The sequence below is a fragment of the Pleurodeles waltl genome, chromosome 6, assembly GCF_031143425.1.
Source record: "Pleurodeles waltl isolate 20211129_DDA chromosome 6, aPleWal1.hap1.20221129, whole genome shotgun sequence".
NCBI lineage: Eukaryota > Metazoa > Chordata > Amphibia > Caudata > Salamandridae > Pleurodeles > Pleurodeles waltl.
Window position 1 is genome coordinate 26380068 of NC_090445.1, and position 16466 is coordinate 26396533.

The 16466-nt window shown below is 47.7% G+C and overlaps 1 protein-coding gene across 1 annotated transcript in view; it reads right to left on the reverse strand.

Moving 5' to 3' along the window:
* Nucleotides 1-1053: 1053 nt before the first annotated feature.
* The window catches only part of UCK1 (uridine-cytidine kinase 1), an 82632-nt gene continuing 67219 nt past the window's right edge, over nt 1054-16466 (reverse strand). Inside the window, exon 7 of the mRNA XM_069237088.1 lies at nt 1054-2376. Within this exon, the coding sequence (XP_069093189.1) occupies nt 2183-2376 (194 nt within the window). The 3' untranslated portion in view covers nt 1054-2182. The remainder of the gene's footprint in view (nt 2377-16466) is intronic.

Here is a 16466-nt window from a genome sequence, read left to right on the forward strand (position 1 = left end):
TCTAACGTGCAGTCTGTGTCCCGGCGCACAATCTAAGGTGGAGTCTGTGTCCGGGCGCACAAGCTAAGGTGGAGTCTGTGTCCGGGCGCACAAGCTAAGGTGGAGTCTGTGCCCGGGCGCACAATCTAATGTGGAGTCTGTGTCCCAGCGCACAATCTAATGTGGAGTCTGTGTCCTGGCGCACAATCTAATGTGGAGTCTGTGTCCTGGCGCACAATCTAATGTGGAGTCTGTGTCCCAGCGCACAATCTAAAGTGGAGTCTGTGTCCCAGCGCACAATCTAAAGTGGAGTCTGTGTCCCAGCGCACAATCTAAGGGGGAGCCTGTCCTGGCTCACAATCTAATGTGGAGTCTTTGTCCTGGCTCACAATCTAATGTGGAGTCTTTGTCCTGGCTCACAATCTAATGTGGAGTCTGTGTCCTGGTGCACAATCTAATGTGGAGTCTTTGTCCTGGCTCACAATGTAATGTGGAGTCTGTGTCCTGGTGCACAATCTAATGTGGAGTCTGTGTCCTGACGCACAATCTAAGGTGCAGTCTTTGCTCTGGCGCGCAATCTAAGGTGCAGTCCTGGCACATTGTGGACTTCAAGTGGAGATATCACGTGTCACCTGAAAACCGCTTCTTCGAAGAAAAAACACTTGATCCAAGACCAGCACTAGACAGCAGGAATGTGCAAAGCGTGTGAGTCTATAGCACTGCAGGCTGCAATCCAGTTGTTAGAGGTAAGTAAAGCTTTTCATAAAAATCAGGCAAATATTTGAAGACTTTTTACTCTTTAGTGATGTGAAGAAAGGAGATGAGCTCTGAGAACACATACAACCTAAAGTTAGGACTCTACTTCGAGGAGCTGTGGTAGATAGCGAGAGGCCATAAAAGCAAACGTCACAGTGTACAATGATGAGCTCTACAAAATGCAGATGGATGCAATTAGGCTATGGTGATCTTTGAGAGGAAAGCTACTAGCATATTTCAGAGCAGCAGACACCACATGAGCTCATGGAAGCAAGTAGGATGGATTCTGAATGCAAGAAGGACCAAGATAGATCAGAGTGGGTTCATATAGTTCTTTAATCTGTATCGTGCAAACAGACCCAATTTTTATGGAACCAGCTTAACAGCACTCTGGGAAAAACACTGATCACATTAAAACACATAGCAGCGTTATCAACGGGCGTGAAGGCTATTTACATACATAACTGGAAGACAGCAGCAGGCAGCCTTGTGCTAGTTGTAAGAGGCAGGGTGGTAGTGGTGGGGGAAGTGCTTCTTGGGAGATAGTAGGTGGCCTACTCTATTGGTCTGGTACTTCCACGAAGAGTACGTGGCTCTGCGTGTGGCCAGGGGTTGGAACGGTCTACGAACCTGGCCAGGCTGAATGCTTTCAACACTTAGCTTCACTTTAGAACTTTGTTTGCCTGCTTCTGTTACATTACAGGTGCAAAAAAGCTGACACTGGTAGGCCCTTGTTTGATCTTCACCCGGCACTCCAGGGTGAGAGGTGCCTGTATTAAACCAAACGTCTGTGTATGATAAATAGGTGGGTGCCACTCCTGTCCAGCCATATGTGGTCTTCTAATGATGCCAGAGTGAAATTCCATTCAGACACATTCATTTGTCGTTTCCTCTAAACTCCCACCTCCTGGCCCCTCCCCATGTCCATCCCTCTCTGCCTGGCTTTGCCACTTCATAATTCCTTTTTTATCAACCTTGCCCACTTCTTTTGGTCTCCGTCTAAAAGAAATATGTTTGTATTTGTGCACCCCTGAATGTGCCTTTTTCAAGGTTGCTTCCGTGTTGTGGAATGTCATTCAAGGCCTCCTTGCCAATCAGTGCGGGATCTTGTGTGGACTTGGAGGTGGCCTTGAAGTCCTCAGGCTACGCAGCACTTTATCGCCTGTTTTCAACAACATTGTGGAATCAAAAACCTTCATATGTCCTCTATTGGCTATTGTGTTGTTTGAGGAAAAAGCAAAACTTTACTAATCTGAGACAAAGCTGTCCAGCTTCCACAGTTAAGTGGATGTTGCCACACACGCTAAGCCCATCACACGCCCCTTGGAATGAGCCTTCTGAGAGGAACCTGGGTGGGCTGCACAGGAAGGGCAGGAGAATACCAAAAGTTCATGTACATTGCTCCGGTTCTTCTCCACTTTTTTCTTCGAGGCATCTTTGCGCCACCTTAATGCGGGCGGCTGCTCGACTCCATGTGAGCACGCTTCCCTGTTGCCAGGAGAGTGCCGGGGCCTGCGTCTCCCTGCTCGGCGATGCTGCGCTTTGGCTGTCGGCCATGTCCATTGGCCACACCCCGCTGCCACCGGCACAGGTCCCCGTTAAGGATGTCCTGAATGTGCTGCACAATGAGGTTGATGGCAACTGTTGAAGAAATAAGGGCACAGTTAGCAAGGGTGGCATGCAAGATGGGCCCCTAGGAAACAGAGCCTGGCCTCTAAGAACAAAAGAAACAGCGAGTGCAATAAGAAAGGTAAGGAGGTCTTGGGATGGAGTGATGGGTGAGACAGGCACCTGCGAACAAGAGATACCCAGAGAGAGAGACCAATAAGAGACGCAGCACCTATGAACAGGAGGCACCCAGGGAGTCCAATTAGAGAGGCTGATGTGTGAGACAGGCACCTGTGAGGAAGAGAAAGGTACCTATGAACAAGAGAGACCAGGGAGAGAGAGAGACAGGTGAGACCTATGGATAAGACATTCAAGTACAAACTAAAGACGAGAAGTAGGAATTGCTGCGCTAAGCAAAAAGTAGAGGGAAGTTTGTGTTAGTCAAAAATAAATTTTCATGAAGGAAAAACTTATAAAAATATGTGCTTTTGGAAGCAGGACAGGTTTATTAGGCTGATGAGTTCCTTTGGTTGCAAGCCTGATGAAACCACTTAGCTTTCTTCATTTATATGTCTGAGGAAGAGGCCTATTTTGTCTTGAAAGCTGGCACAAAAAGTAAGCTTTAAATTAATTAAGTTAACCTCTTACAAAGATATCTTGGAGCCAACTTATTTTTTTCTTAAAAAAGGAAGAGTTACTTACTTTTGGTAATGTTGGTTCTGAAGGACTTTGTTCTTCTGCAGAGTCCTTGTTTTTTCTGGTACCCCAGACATCTGGCTTGAACCTCAAAAACCTTCTCATACTCTTACCGTGCCTCAGCACTGGCCCAGGCGCCCACCAAAAGTGGAAGTACTCTAGATTATAAATGTACCCCCTTAATGTCTGTTCCCAGATACTTCTCACCGTTGACTGACCACGAACACTCAGAGTTAAGTGATAGGCGATAATTGAGAACACGGTACCCACCAGAACCAACATTACGAAAAATTAGTAACTTTTTCTTCCCGTGGATACCATTTCCAAGCCCTGCAGAGTCAACAATATTTGGGGGGACAACACTGTCTAATGTTTGGTTAAGTAGGATGAAGATTACGTTTGGGCGGTGGGGGTTGGTTACCGATCTCCTGTGAAGGTCCCCTTTGCCAAAACAGATAGAATGAACCGGGCTTTGAGAAACTATCCTGAAAATGGGATACCTGCATTTCCTGCAATATAAAGCTAGCAGACACTATTAAACTTTGCACTTGTATAGCGCACTACTCACCCATTAGGGTCTCAAGGCGCTGTACACATACCACTGTGGAACCCCTCCTGGCTTTTCCCTGTGAGGCGCCCACTCCGGGACAGCCCCAGGGTGAAGGCATCCAAGCGCTGGGAGGGCCGTCGTGGAGATTAAGCAAGCTATTGCCCAGAGTTACAGAGTGGGACCCATCAATTAGATTAGGCACCAAGGAGAGAATTATCTGGTCCAAGGGATTTGAGCCCAAGACGCGCCGAGGTGGGAACTGAACCCTGGTCCCGAACCAGATCTCTGCATCAGGGTCTGCCGCTCTAACCATTGTGCCACACTTGTCTGTGATCTGAGCACATCAAAAAATGCTGAACTCAAACATGCAACCTATTGCCACAAAGTGCAGACAGCCTCTGTCCTGTGACAATGAAGCGAGCCAAGAACCCCTGTAAATCAAGACATCGCTTGGCCCCGTTATTAAACCTGCATTTAAAATCCATGCCATGGTTAACATCCTGAACTTGTAATTTCTTGTGAATTTGTGGAGGCTCCTTAACCCTAAAAGTGGTCTCAACTTTTCCTTCACTTGGTATGGAACCAGTCAGTTTCAGAGTACGACACGTTGTATGACACTGTTCTCAAGGCACATACTCTGTTTTTTCTAACATTTGTTCTACCACCTACAACAGTTTATCTGGATAGTATTCTGGCTTTATGAGAAGGGGTGTGAAGCCTGGTGAAAATGTCTTTAAAGACAAACTATACTTTATAACTATCTGTAGGTCTCACTGGTCCTCCTACAAATGTTGTGTGCTTCCAAAGGCGTCAAAGAGGTTTAGGGCGTATATCCCAAAAGTTGTTACTGCCGCCCTGCTGATTGTCCTCTCCCATGGCCCTGTCTCTTACAGGCATCTATTTTATCGTCTGTGTTTGCTTAACGTTGCTAAAACACTCTGCTGTACACAACAAAGACTGAATTTGTTGTACTGCGAATAATGGCTTTGTGGTGGCTAACAGCACCAGAAATGCTCCAGTATGTCCAGAATCCTTAATTTTTCCAAAGTATGGCGCACCTTATCTACAGACAATTTCTCGCTCTCAGTCCTTTATCTGGCCTTTTCTCTGAGTGCTGTGGAAGTCCACTGTTACTGGGCAGTTTTTATGTGAATTAGTGCTGTTAACCACTGGCGTTGCAGCGCCTTGGGTTACGGTCGAAGTGCTAATGGCTGTGATCTTGGGGTAGTGAGGTCGGGCAGACAACGTCTGCAGCAATGCCTGGGTCTGCCGGACTATGCTTGTGTTCACTTGCCAACAAGAAGTTGTTCCCCAAGCCAGTGCAGGACACTTGTATTGCAGAAATCAAGTTTACTAGCAAGCATGGCTTTAAAGGTGAATGGTTGTAATAGTTTCTCTGCAAATTTCCAGCTTAATTGTGGCCCGGCAGCCAAAGACAATGCCGTAGAGTTTCATGTTAGCAAGAAACCCAAATTCCGCCACCAGAGACACCAACAAAAGGACTCATTGAACTCACCACCTTTATTGTTACTAGGGGTCTCTGCAGATTTCAAACCAAAGTGGTCTTGCGTCAAGGATTAGCAAACCCTTCATCTTTGCCAATGTTGAAAACATTTCCAGGGCTACTATCACAAACTAGGCCATTCCCACATTGAGGTCATTGGGCTCCAGGTCCACCTGCAGCCACTGAGGTAACTGGGCCAGACTTGGGGTCGGGAGATGGATACAGTGGCTGATCACGGGTATCCTTGCAACAAGATGGTTAGGCAGCACGACCCGACCACATACTGGACAACACCCCCAGAAGATCGAAACAAGAGTGGGGTTTTTTTATGTTTTTTGAGGCAAATGGACAAAAAGTGTGAAGACCCTTAAAGCAATGACCAGGTGGTTATCCTGCATCTTCCAAATGATGCATGCACGCCACTGAGACAAACGCTAAGCTTGCCAAATGCTACAGAGCAAAAGAAATTTGTAAAAACAACTGATGTCATCTCCAGGTTACTCCTCTTCTAACCTGGGATTGAAATCTGCAGAGATACTCTGCAACAATAAATGAGGTGGGATTAGTGAATCCTTTTGTCGGTGTTTTTGTTGGTGGAATTGGGTCTTGTTAGTGTTCTTGCTTTTGGGTCCAACTGGGTGAACTATCTGGTTTTGTGCATGATCTACCTCTCTGAGAAGCCATCAGAGCATGCCTCTGTCAGCTCCACAAAGTTCCAGGCATCCCCTCTCCCACTAGGACAGTCTGCCTCTGCACTGGGTCTAACAGCCAAGGCAGCAGTGCAGTTCTAGGCTCAGTCCTAGTTGTGAGGTTCACAGCAACGTGCGGTCATACACGCTGTTCGGGCCTTACTCAGCTGAACTGCAGACAGCTTCTCCAAAAACTTCTGAAGGGAACAAGGAGAGGAACGAAGGAAGAGCACAACGCTGACTTGGAGGGATATTGTGTACATGCCTTTTAAAACCTATGCAGAATCTAATCTACCAACACCTTACCGACCACCTCAGCAAACATCAGCTCCTTGATGCCACACAGCCTGGATTCAGGCCCAACCACAGTACAGAAACAACACTCATTGCCGCCACAGATGACATATGCATGATCCATGAATGAGGAGATACCGCAGTCCTCATTCTCCTGGACCTCTCTGCAGCATTTGACACGGTCCCACACCCGATCCACATGACGCCTGCACAAGACTGGCATCCAAGGACCCTTTCCCCGCTGGATCTGCTCCTTCTTAATGGGTGAAACACAAGCTTTCAGCCTGGCTCCTTACTATTAGGAAGTCCACAAGCTCATCTGCGGAGTCCCTCAAGCTTCATCACTCAGGGTCACCCACTTCAATGCATACATGATCCCTCTGGCCACTGTTGTCCGTGCACACAAGATCAATATCGTCTCCTAAGCAGATGATACATAACTCATACTTTTCCTCTTGTACAAGACCCCCAACACAAGAAACAAGTTCACCGCCTACATGACCAAAGTTGCTAACTGGATGATAGCCAACTGTCTCAAGCCCAACATGATCAGAAAGAAATAGTGGTCTTTGGCAAGAACACCTCACCATAGGACTCTGACTGGTGGCAAGCCGAATTCGACCCCACACCCAGAACCCACATCAGGAACCTCAGAATAATCATTGAAGGCAAACTGGACTTCACTGCACAAATCAACGCTGTGACTGCATCCTGCTTCCATGCCTCCTGAAGATGCTGAGGAAGTACTTCAAATGGGTCCCAAGTAACACAAGAAAAACTGTCTCTCAAAGCTAGTCACCAGCGAGGTGGACTAGGGCAGGGTTCTGCAAAGTCAGTCCTGGGGAGCCGGGTCCATGCCAGATTTTTAGCATATCCACATTCAGAAAAAAGATGTTTCAGAAATCTACATTATTCTAAATGTGGATATGCTAAAAATCTGGCATGGACCTGGCTCTCCAGGACCGACTTTGCAGAACCCTGGACTAGGGGAACACCCTCTATGCCAGGATAACCAAGCAACTCATTAGAAGACTACAGACCATGCAGAACTCGGCTACCAGACTCATCTCCCCAACCTCCCACAGAGAACTCACATTACACCACACCTGAGGGAAATACACTGGCTTCCAATACACAAAAGTACTCAATTCAAACTCCACACACACACATTCAAGGCACTCCACAACTCAGGCCCTGCCTACCTGGACAACTGCATTTCATTCCACCGACCATCCAAACACCTCCGCTCTGCAGGTCTCCTACTTACCAACATCCCTCGTATACATAGAACCAGATAAGGAGGACAAGCGTTCTCTTACATCAATCCTAAAGTGTGGAATGACTTCCCTCTCCACATCAGAGCCGCCTCCTCTATTCTTGAATTCTGTAAGAAGGAAGCTGAAGACCTGGCTTTTCAATTAACCAACTGACCATAAGTAGGGCTGGGCACACACAACTACCAAGCACCAGGATACCCTCGCAGGTAGTAGTGCACTTTACAAATACACGTAACACAACAACATGCAGCAAAACCTGACATTGTGGCTTGATCTGATTTTTTAAAGATGTTTTGAAGTGCTATCTTGTCTTCATGTCCTTTGCTGACTTGATGATCTTGGCTATGTCAGTTTCAAAGCCAATGTGACTCCACTGCCTTTGAAATATTCTAGGGTCTAGATGAACAAGTTACTTACCTTCGGTAATGCTTTTTCTGGTGGATACATTAGCTACTTGTGGATTCCTCACCTTATGAATTCTCCCAATGCGCCAGCATTCAACGGAAAATCTTCTTCCCAGCTCTCCACGTCGAGGAGGACAACACAATTGCACAGCTCCACACGACTCCGTCTGACGTCACCGTGAAAATAAGAGGTCTTCGCCGGCGTACTAATGTCGGCTTCACCCATTTTATACGTGCCTTTGAGGTGAACAGATGAAAACCAACCTCACAATAGCTCAAACGAATACACACATAAAACCATATTGATGTAACACAATCACAACCATCATTTATATATACATAAAATTACCAAAAAATATATACACTTGTAAAACAAAAAGTCTTGGTATGACCATTCAGGCAACGGGGAGGCGGGTGGCACTGTGAGGAATCCACAGGTAGCTGATGTATCCACCAGAAAAAAGCGTTTCCAAAGGTAAGTAACTTGTTTTTCTGGTGGATACAACCACATGTGGATTCCTCACCTTATGAATAGAGTCCCAAAGCAGTACCGGACTCTGAGGTGGGTGTCTGACTGGTCAAACCAAGAAATCCTGCAATACAGAACGTGCAAAATGGCCGTCCCTCCTAACCTCCGAGTACAAGCAATAATGCTTCGCGAAGGTGTGGAGGGACGCCCAAGTTGCTGTCTTGCTAATATTCATCACCGGAACCCCTCTAGCCAGGGCCGAAGTGGCAGACTTTGCCCTGGTCGAATGGGCTCTAATACCCTCAGGGGGAACCTTCTTTGCCAACGAGTAACAGACCTTTAAGCAAAGAATGACCCACCTGGAGGCTGCAGAACGACAGCAGGGTGCTTTCTCCAGAGTGGCAAACAGATCTATCCGCGGAGAACCCCACATCTGAAAGATGTGACGGACCAGACCCAGATGTAGACGCCACTCGTGATAGGCCGAGAAATGTCGACTGAGAGTGTCCGCTCGTACGTTGAGAACTCCGGCCAGATGATTCGCTACCAAGCAAATCCGATGGTCCTGAACCCAGGACCAGAGCCGCTCTGCAGAGAAGGTACGACCCCTATCCTCCCTACTTGTTTATATACCACATCGCGGTAGTGTTGTCCGTCAAGACTTGAACTGACTGACCGCGAAGGGACGGGAGGAAGGCCTTGAGAGCCATACGTATCGCCCACAATTCTAACAGATTGATATGAAAAGTCTGTTCCACTGGAGACCAACGACCTTTGATCTCCAGGTCCCCCAGATGAGCTCTCCACCCTAGAGTGGATGCATCCGTTATGACCGTGCCCACCGGAGGCAGCAGTGAAAACGGACTTCCTTGAGAAAGGTTGCCGTCCACAGGCCACCATCGTAGATCCGCTCCAGCATCTCTGGAGATCGATATCGACTCCTTGAGATCCCCTTTGTGTTGAAACCACTGCCTGCGGAAGCACCACTGGAGAGCCCTAATGTGCCAACGTGCATGAGTGACCAACAGAATGCAAGAAGCGAACAGACCGAGCAGGCGTAGGACCTTGGGAACTGGAACAACCGCTCCATTTTGAAACACTGGAATCAACACCTGGATGTCCTGAATCCGCTGAGGCGGAGGATAGGCCCGATTCAGTGTTGTATCCAGTACTGCACCTATGAACAGGAGGCGCTGAGAGGGCTCCAGGTGAGACTTGGGCACGTTTATCGAAAAACCCAGACTGAACAACAACTGAGTTGTCATTTGCAAGTGATGCAGCACAGGCTCCGGAGACTTGGTTTTGATCAACCAATCGTCCAGGTAAGGGAACGCCGATATTCCCTTCCTTCTGAGACTTGCTGCAACCACCGCCATCACCTTCGTGAAGATTTACGGGTGTGCTTAGGTCTGGGGGGTTAGTAGCCAATGGCTACCAGCCCTGAGGGTGGCTACACACCCTCTTTGTGCCTCCTCCCTGAGGGGAGGGGGGCACATCCCTAATCTTATTGGGCGAATCCTCCATCTGCAAGATGGAGGATTTCTGAAAAGTCAGAGTCACCTCAGCTCAGGACACCTTAGGGGCTGTCCTGACTGGCAGTGACTCCTCCTTGTTTTTCCCATTATCTCCTCCGGCCTTACCGCCAAAAGTGGGGCCGTGGCCGGAGGGGGCGGGCATTTCCACTAGCTGGAGTGCCCTGCGGCACTGTAACAAAGGGGGTGAGCCTTTGAGGCTCACCGCCAGGTGTTACAGTTCCTGCAGGGGGAGGTGAGAAGCACCTCCACCCAGTACAGGCTTTGTTACCAGCCACAGAGTGACAAAGGCACTCTCCCCATGTGGCCAGCAACATGTCTGGTGTGTGGCAGGCTGGTAAAACTAGTCAGCCCACACTGGAAGTCGCATATGTTTTCAGGGGGCATCTCTAAGATGCCCTTGTGGGTGTATTTCACAATAAAATGTACACTGGCATCAGTGTGCATTTATTGTGCTGAGACGTTTGATACCAAACTTCCCATTTTTCAGTGTAGCCATTATGGTGCTGTGGAGTTCGTGTGTGACAGACTCCCAGACCATATACTCTTATGGCTACCCTGCACTTACAATGTCTAAGGTTTTGCTTAGACACTGTAGGGGCATAGTGCTCAAGCACCTATGCACTCACCTATGGTATAGTGCACCCTGCCTTAGGGCTGTAAGGCCTGCTAGAGGGGTGACCTATCTATGCCATAGGCAGTGTGAGGTTGGCATGGCACCCTGAGGGGAGTGCCATGTCGACTTAGTTATTTTCTCCCCACCAGCACACACAAGCTGGCAAGCAGTGTGTCTGTGCTGAGTGAGGGGTCCCCAGGGTGGCATAAGACATGCTGCAGCCCTTAGAGACCTTCCCTGGCATCAGGGCCCTTGGTACCAGGGGTACCAGTTACAAGGGACTTACCAGGATGCCAGGGTGTGCCAATTGTGGAAACAAAGGTACAGGTTAGGGAAAGAACACTGGTGCTGGGGCCTGGTAAGCAGGCCTCAGCACACTTTCAAATCATAACTTGGCATCAGCAAAGGCAAAAAGTCATGGGGTAACCATGCCAAGGAGGCATTTCCTTACACAACCCCCGCTCCCCCCCCAAAACGAAAGAGGATGAGACTAACCTTTCCCAAGAGAGTCTTCATTTTCTAAGTGGAAGAACCTGGAAAGGCCATCTGCATTGGCATGGGCAGTCCCAGGTCTGTGTTCCACTATAAAGTCCATTCCCTGTAGGGAGATGGACCACCTCAACAGTTTTGGATTTTCACCTTTCATTTGCATTAGCCATCTGAGAGGTCTGTGGTCAGTTTGAACTACAAAGTGAGTACCAAAGAGGTATGGTCTCAGCTTCTTCAGGGACCAAACCACAGCAAAGGCCTCCCTCTCAATGGCATTCCAACACTGCTCCCTGGGGAGTAACCTCCTGCTAATGAAAGCAACAGGCTGGTCAAGGCCATCATCATTTGTTTGGGACAAAACTGCCCCTATCCCATGTTCAGAGGCATCAGTCTGCCCAATGAACTGCTTGGAGTAATCTGGAGCTTTTAGAACTGGTGCTGTGCACATAGCTTGTTTCAGGGTGTCAAAGGCCTGTTGGCATTCTACAGTCCAGTTTACCTTCTTGGGCATTTTCTTGGAGGTACGTTCTGTGAGGGGTGTCACTATTGATCCATATCCCTTCACAAACCTCCTGTAGTACCCAGTCAAGCCAAGGAATGCCCTGATTTGAGTCTGGGTTTTTGGAGCTGCCCAGTCCAGAATAGTCTGGATCTTGGGCTGGAGTGGCTGAACTTGGCATCCACCTACAAGGTGTCCCAAGTAAACCACAGTTCCCTGCCCTATCTGGCATTTGGATGCCTTGATAGAGAGGCCTGCTGCTTGCAGGGCCTTCAAAACCTTCTTGAGGTGGACCAGGTGATCCTGCCAGCTGGAGCTAAAGACAGCAATATCGTCAAGATAAGCAGCACTAAAGGACGCCAAGCCAGCAAGGACTTGATTCACCAACCTTTGGAAGGTGGCAGGGGCAATCTTTAAACCAAAGGGCATAACATTAAACTGATAGTGCCCATCAGGTGTGGAGAATGCTGTCTTTTCTTTTGCTCCTGGTGCCATTTTTATTTGCCAGTACCCTGCTGTCAAGTCAAAGGTACTTAAGTATCTGGCAGCACCTAGTTTGTCAATCAATTAATCTGCCCTTGGAATGGGATGGGCATGTGTCTTGGTGACAGAATTAAATCCTCTGTAGTCCACACAAAACCTCATCCCTCTCTTTCCATCTTTGGTGTGAGGTTTGGGGATTAAGACCACTGGGCTAGCCCAGGGGCTGTCAGAGTGCTCAATGACTCCCAATTCCAGCATCTTGTGGACTTCCACTTTGATGCTTTCCTTAACTTGGTCAGACTGTCTGAAAATTTTGATTTTGACAGGCATGTTGTCTCCTGTGTCCACATCATGGGTACACAGGTGTGTCTGACCAGGGGTTAGGGAAAAGAGCTCAGCAAACTGTTGCAAGACCTTCCTACAGTCCGATTGCTGTTGGCCAGAGAGGGTGTCTGAATAGATCACTCCATCAACTGAGCCATCTTTAGGGTCTGTGGAGGGAATCAGGGAGAGGTTCACTTCCAGCTTCCTGGTCCTCATCTGTTACCATCAACAGATTCACATCTGCCCTGTCATGAAAGAGTTTGAGGCGGTTCACATGGATCACCCTTTTGGGGGTCCTGCTAGTGCCTAGGTCTACCAGGTAGGTAACCTGACTCTTTCTTTCTAGCACTGGGTAAGGGCCACTCCATCTGTCCTGAAGTGCCCTGGGAGCCACAGGCGCCAGAACCCAGACTTTCTGCCCTGGCTGAAATTCAACCATAGCAGCCTTTTGGTCATACCACATCTTCTGGAGTTGTTGGCTGGCCTCAAGGTTTTTGCTTGCCTTTTCCATTCACTCTGCCATCCTGGAACGTAGGCATAGTACATAGTCCACTATATCTTGTTTAGGCTCATGAAGAGGTCTCTCCCAGCCTTCTTTTACAAGAGCTAGTGGTCCCCTTACAGGATGGCCAAACAGAAGTTCAAAGGGGGAAACCCCTACTCCCTTCTGAGGCACCTCTCTGTAGGTGAAAAGCAGACATGGCAAGAATACATCCCATCTCCTTTTGAGCTTTTCAGGGAGCCCCATGATCATGCCTTTCAATGTCTTGTTAAACCTTTCTACAAGACCATTGGTTTGTGGATGGTATGGTGTGGTGAATTTGTAAGTCACCCCACACTCATTCCACATATGCTTCAGGTATGGTGACATGAAGTTGGTACCCCTGTCTGACACCACCTCCTTAGGAAACCCCACTCTGGTAAAGATACCAATGAGTGCTTTAGCTACTGCAGGGGCAGTAGTGGACCTAAGGGGAATTGCTTCAGGGTACCTAGTGGCATGATCCACTACCACTAGGATATACTGGTTCCCTGAGGCTGTGGGAGGTTCAAGTGGACCCACTATGTCCACACCCACTCTTTCAAAGGGGACCCCCACCACTGGAAGTGGAATGAGGGGGGCCTTTGGGTGTCCACCTGTCTTACCACTGGCTTCACAGGTGCACAGGAGACACAAAACTCCTTTACTTTCTGGGACATGTTGGGCCAATAGAAATGGTTAACTAACCTTTCCCAAGTCTTGGTTTGTCCCAAATACCCAGCAAGTGGAATATCATGAGCTAAGGTTAGAATGAACTCCCTAAACTCCTGAGGCACTACCACTCTCCTAGTGGCACCAGGTTTGGGATCTCTTGCCTCAGTGTAGAGGAGTCCATCTTCCCAATAGACTCTATGTGTTCCAATGATCTTTCCTTTGGTCTCTTCAGCAGCTTGCTGCCTAAGGCCTTCAAGAGAGGAACAGGTTTCTTGCCCCTAACACAACTGTTCCCTTGTGGGTCCCCCTTGGCCTAAGAGTTCAACCTGATAAGGTTCCAACTCCATGGGCTCAGTTCCCTCAGAGGGCAGAACTTCTTCCTGGGAAGAGAGGTTCTCTTTCTCTTGTTGTGTTGAAGCTGGTTCCCCAGTCTTCTTTCCTTTTCTCTTGGAGGGTTGGGCCCTTTTTCCAGGCTCCAACACCACTTTTTCACCCTGAGCCTTGCACTGTGCCCTTGTCTTGACACACACCAGTTCAGGGATACCCAGCATGGCTGCATGGGTTTTGAGTTCTACCTCAGCCCATGCTGAGGACTCCAGGTCATTTCCAAGCAAACAGTTTACAGGGATATTTGAGAAGACCACCACCTGTTTCAGGCCATTGACCCCTCCCCACTTTAAAGTTACCATAGCCATGGGATGTACTTTAGTCTGATTGTCAGCGCTGGTGACTGGATAAGTTTGTCCAGCCAGGTATTGACCAGGGGAAACCAGTTTCTCTGTCACCATGGTGACACTGCCACCTGTATCCCTCAGGCCTTCTACACTTGTACCATTAATTAAGAGTTGCTGCCTGTATTTTTGCATATTAGCGGGCCAGGCAGCCAGTGTGGCTAAGTCCACTCCACCCTCAGAGACTAACGTAGCTTCAGTGTGAACCCTGATTTGCTCTGGGCACACTGTTGATCTCACCTGGAGACTGACTATTCCAGTGTTAGCTGGAGTAGAGTTTGAAGTGGAACCTTTCTTGGGACAGGCCCTGTCTCCAGTTTGGTGTCTCTGCTGATTACAGCTACGACACCAGGCCTTTTTGGGATCAAAGTTTTTACCCTTGTACCCAAAACTGGATTGTGACGAGGCTTTGGACCCTCCCTCCTGAGCAGGTTTTTTGGGCCCCTGTAGAAGACTCTTTACTTTTTCCTAGTCTTGACCCAATAGTCCGCCTTCTTTCCCAATTCTTGGGGAGAAATTGGTCCTAGGTCTACCAGATGCTGATGCAGTTTATCATTTAAACAATTACTTAACAGGTGTTCTTTCACAAATAAATTCTACAGCCCATCATAATCATTTACACCACTGCCATGAATCCAACCATCCAGTGTTTTAACTGAGTAGTCAACAAAATCAACCCAAGTCTGGCTCGAGGACTTTTGAGCCCCCCTGAACCTAATCCTGTACTCCTCAGTTGAGAATCCAAAGCCCTCAATCAGGGTAGCCTTCATGAGGTCATAGGATTCTGTATCTTTTCCAGAGTGTGTGAGGAGTCTATCCCTATACTTTCCAGTGAACATTTCCCAAAGGAGAGCACCCCAGTGAGATCTGTTTACTTTTCTGGTTGCACAAGCCCTCTCAAAAGCTGTGAATCATTTGGTGATATCATCACCATCTTCATATTTAGTTACAATCCCTTTAGGGATTTTCAACATGTCAGGAGAATCTCTGACCCTATTTATGTTGCTGCCACCATTGATGGGACCTAGGCCCATCTCTTGTCTTTCCCTTTCTATGGCTAGGATCTGTCTTTCCAAAGCCAATCTTTTGGCCATCCTGGCTAACAGGAGGTCATCTTCATTGAGGCTGCCCTCAATGCTTGCATAGCTGTTGGACTCTCCTGTGAGTGAAGCAACATCTCAGACTATCACTTGTGGAGACAGGGTTTGAGAAACCCTAGGCTCCCTCTCTAGGACTGGAGGTGGGAAATCCTCCAGATCACTAGCTTCCCCCTCTGGGAAGGTATCATCAGAGGGGTTACTTTTAGCAAACTCTGCCAAGAGCTCCTGGGGCTGTACTTTGGTAGGGTTTGAACCAGTCTTTATCTTTATGATTTTGCAGAGAGACCTTAACTCTGACATCCTAAGATGCAGGTAAGGGGTGAGGTTGAGTTCCATCACTATCTCTTCTGCAGCAGACATTATGTTTCTAAAAGTTGGAATACTTTTTAGGAATCTAAAACTATCTCTAGAACTTAATTCAAACTTTTACACAACTTTTAAACTCTAAAAGAAATGCTAACAGGGACTAACACAAGGCCCTAGCAGGACTTTTAAAAATTTAGAAAAATAGCTCAAATTAAAAAAATCGGTTTCTAATGACAATTTTTGGAATTTAGTCGTGTGATCAGGTATTGGCTGAGTAGTCCAGCAAATGCAAAGTTTTGTACCCCACCGCTGATCCACCAATGTAGGAAGTTGGCTCTGTATGCACTATTTCAAAGTAAGAAATAGCATGCACAGAGTCCAAGGGTTCCCCTTAGAGGTAAGATAGTGGCAAAAAGAGATAATTCTAATGCTCTATTTTGTGGTAGTGTGGTCGAGCAGTAGGCTTATCAGAGGGTAGTGTTAAGCATTTGTTGTACCCACACAGGCAATAAATGAGGAACACACACTCAAAGACAATTCCAGGCCAATAGGTTTTTGTATAGAAAAATACCTTTTCTTAGTTTATTTTAAGAACCACAGGTTCAAGATTTACAAGTAATACTTCAAATGAAAGGTATTTCACTTAGGAACTTTGAATCAGCAAAATAGCATGTACAGTTTTCACAAAAATTGCAATACGCTATTTTAAAACTAGACAGTGCAATTTTCAACAGTTCCTGGGGGAGGTAAGTGTTTGTTAGTTTTGCACGTAAGTAAACCACCTACAGGGTTCAAAGTTGGGTCCAAGGTAGCCCACCGTTGGGGGTTCAGGGCAACCCCAAAGTTACCACACCAGCAGCTCAGGGGCGGTCTGGTGCAGAGGTCAAAGTGGTGCCCAAAACGCATAGGCTTCAATGGAGAAGGGGGTGCCCCGGTTCCAGTCTGCCAGCAGGTAGGTACCCGCG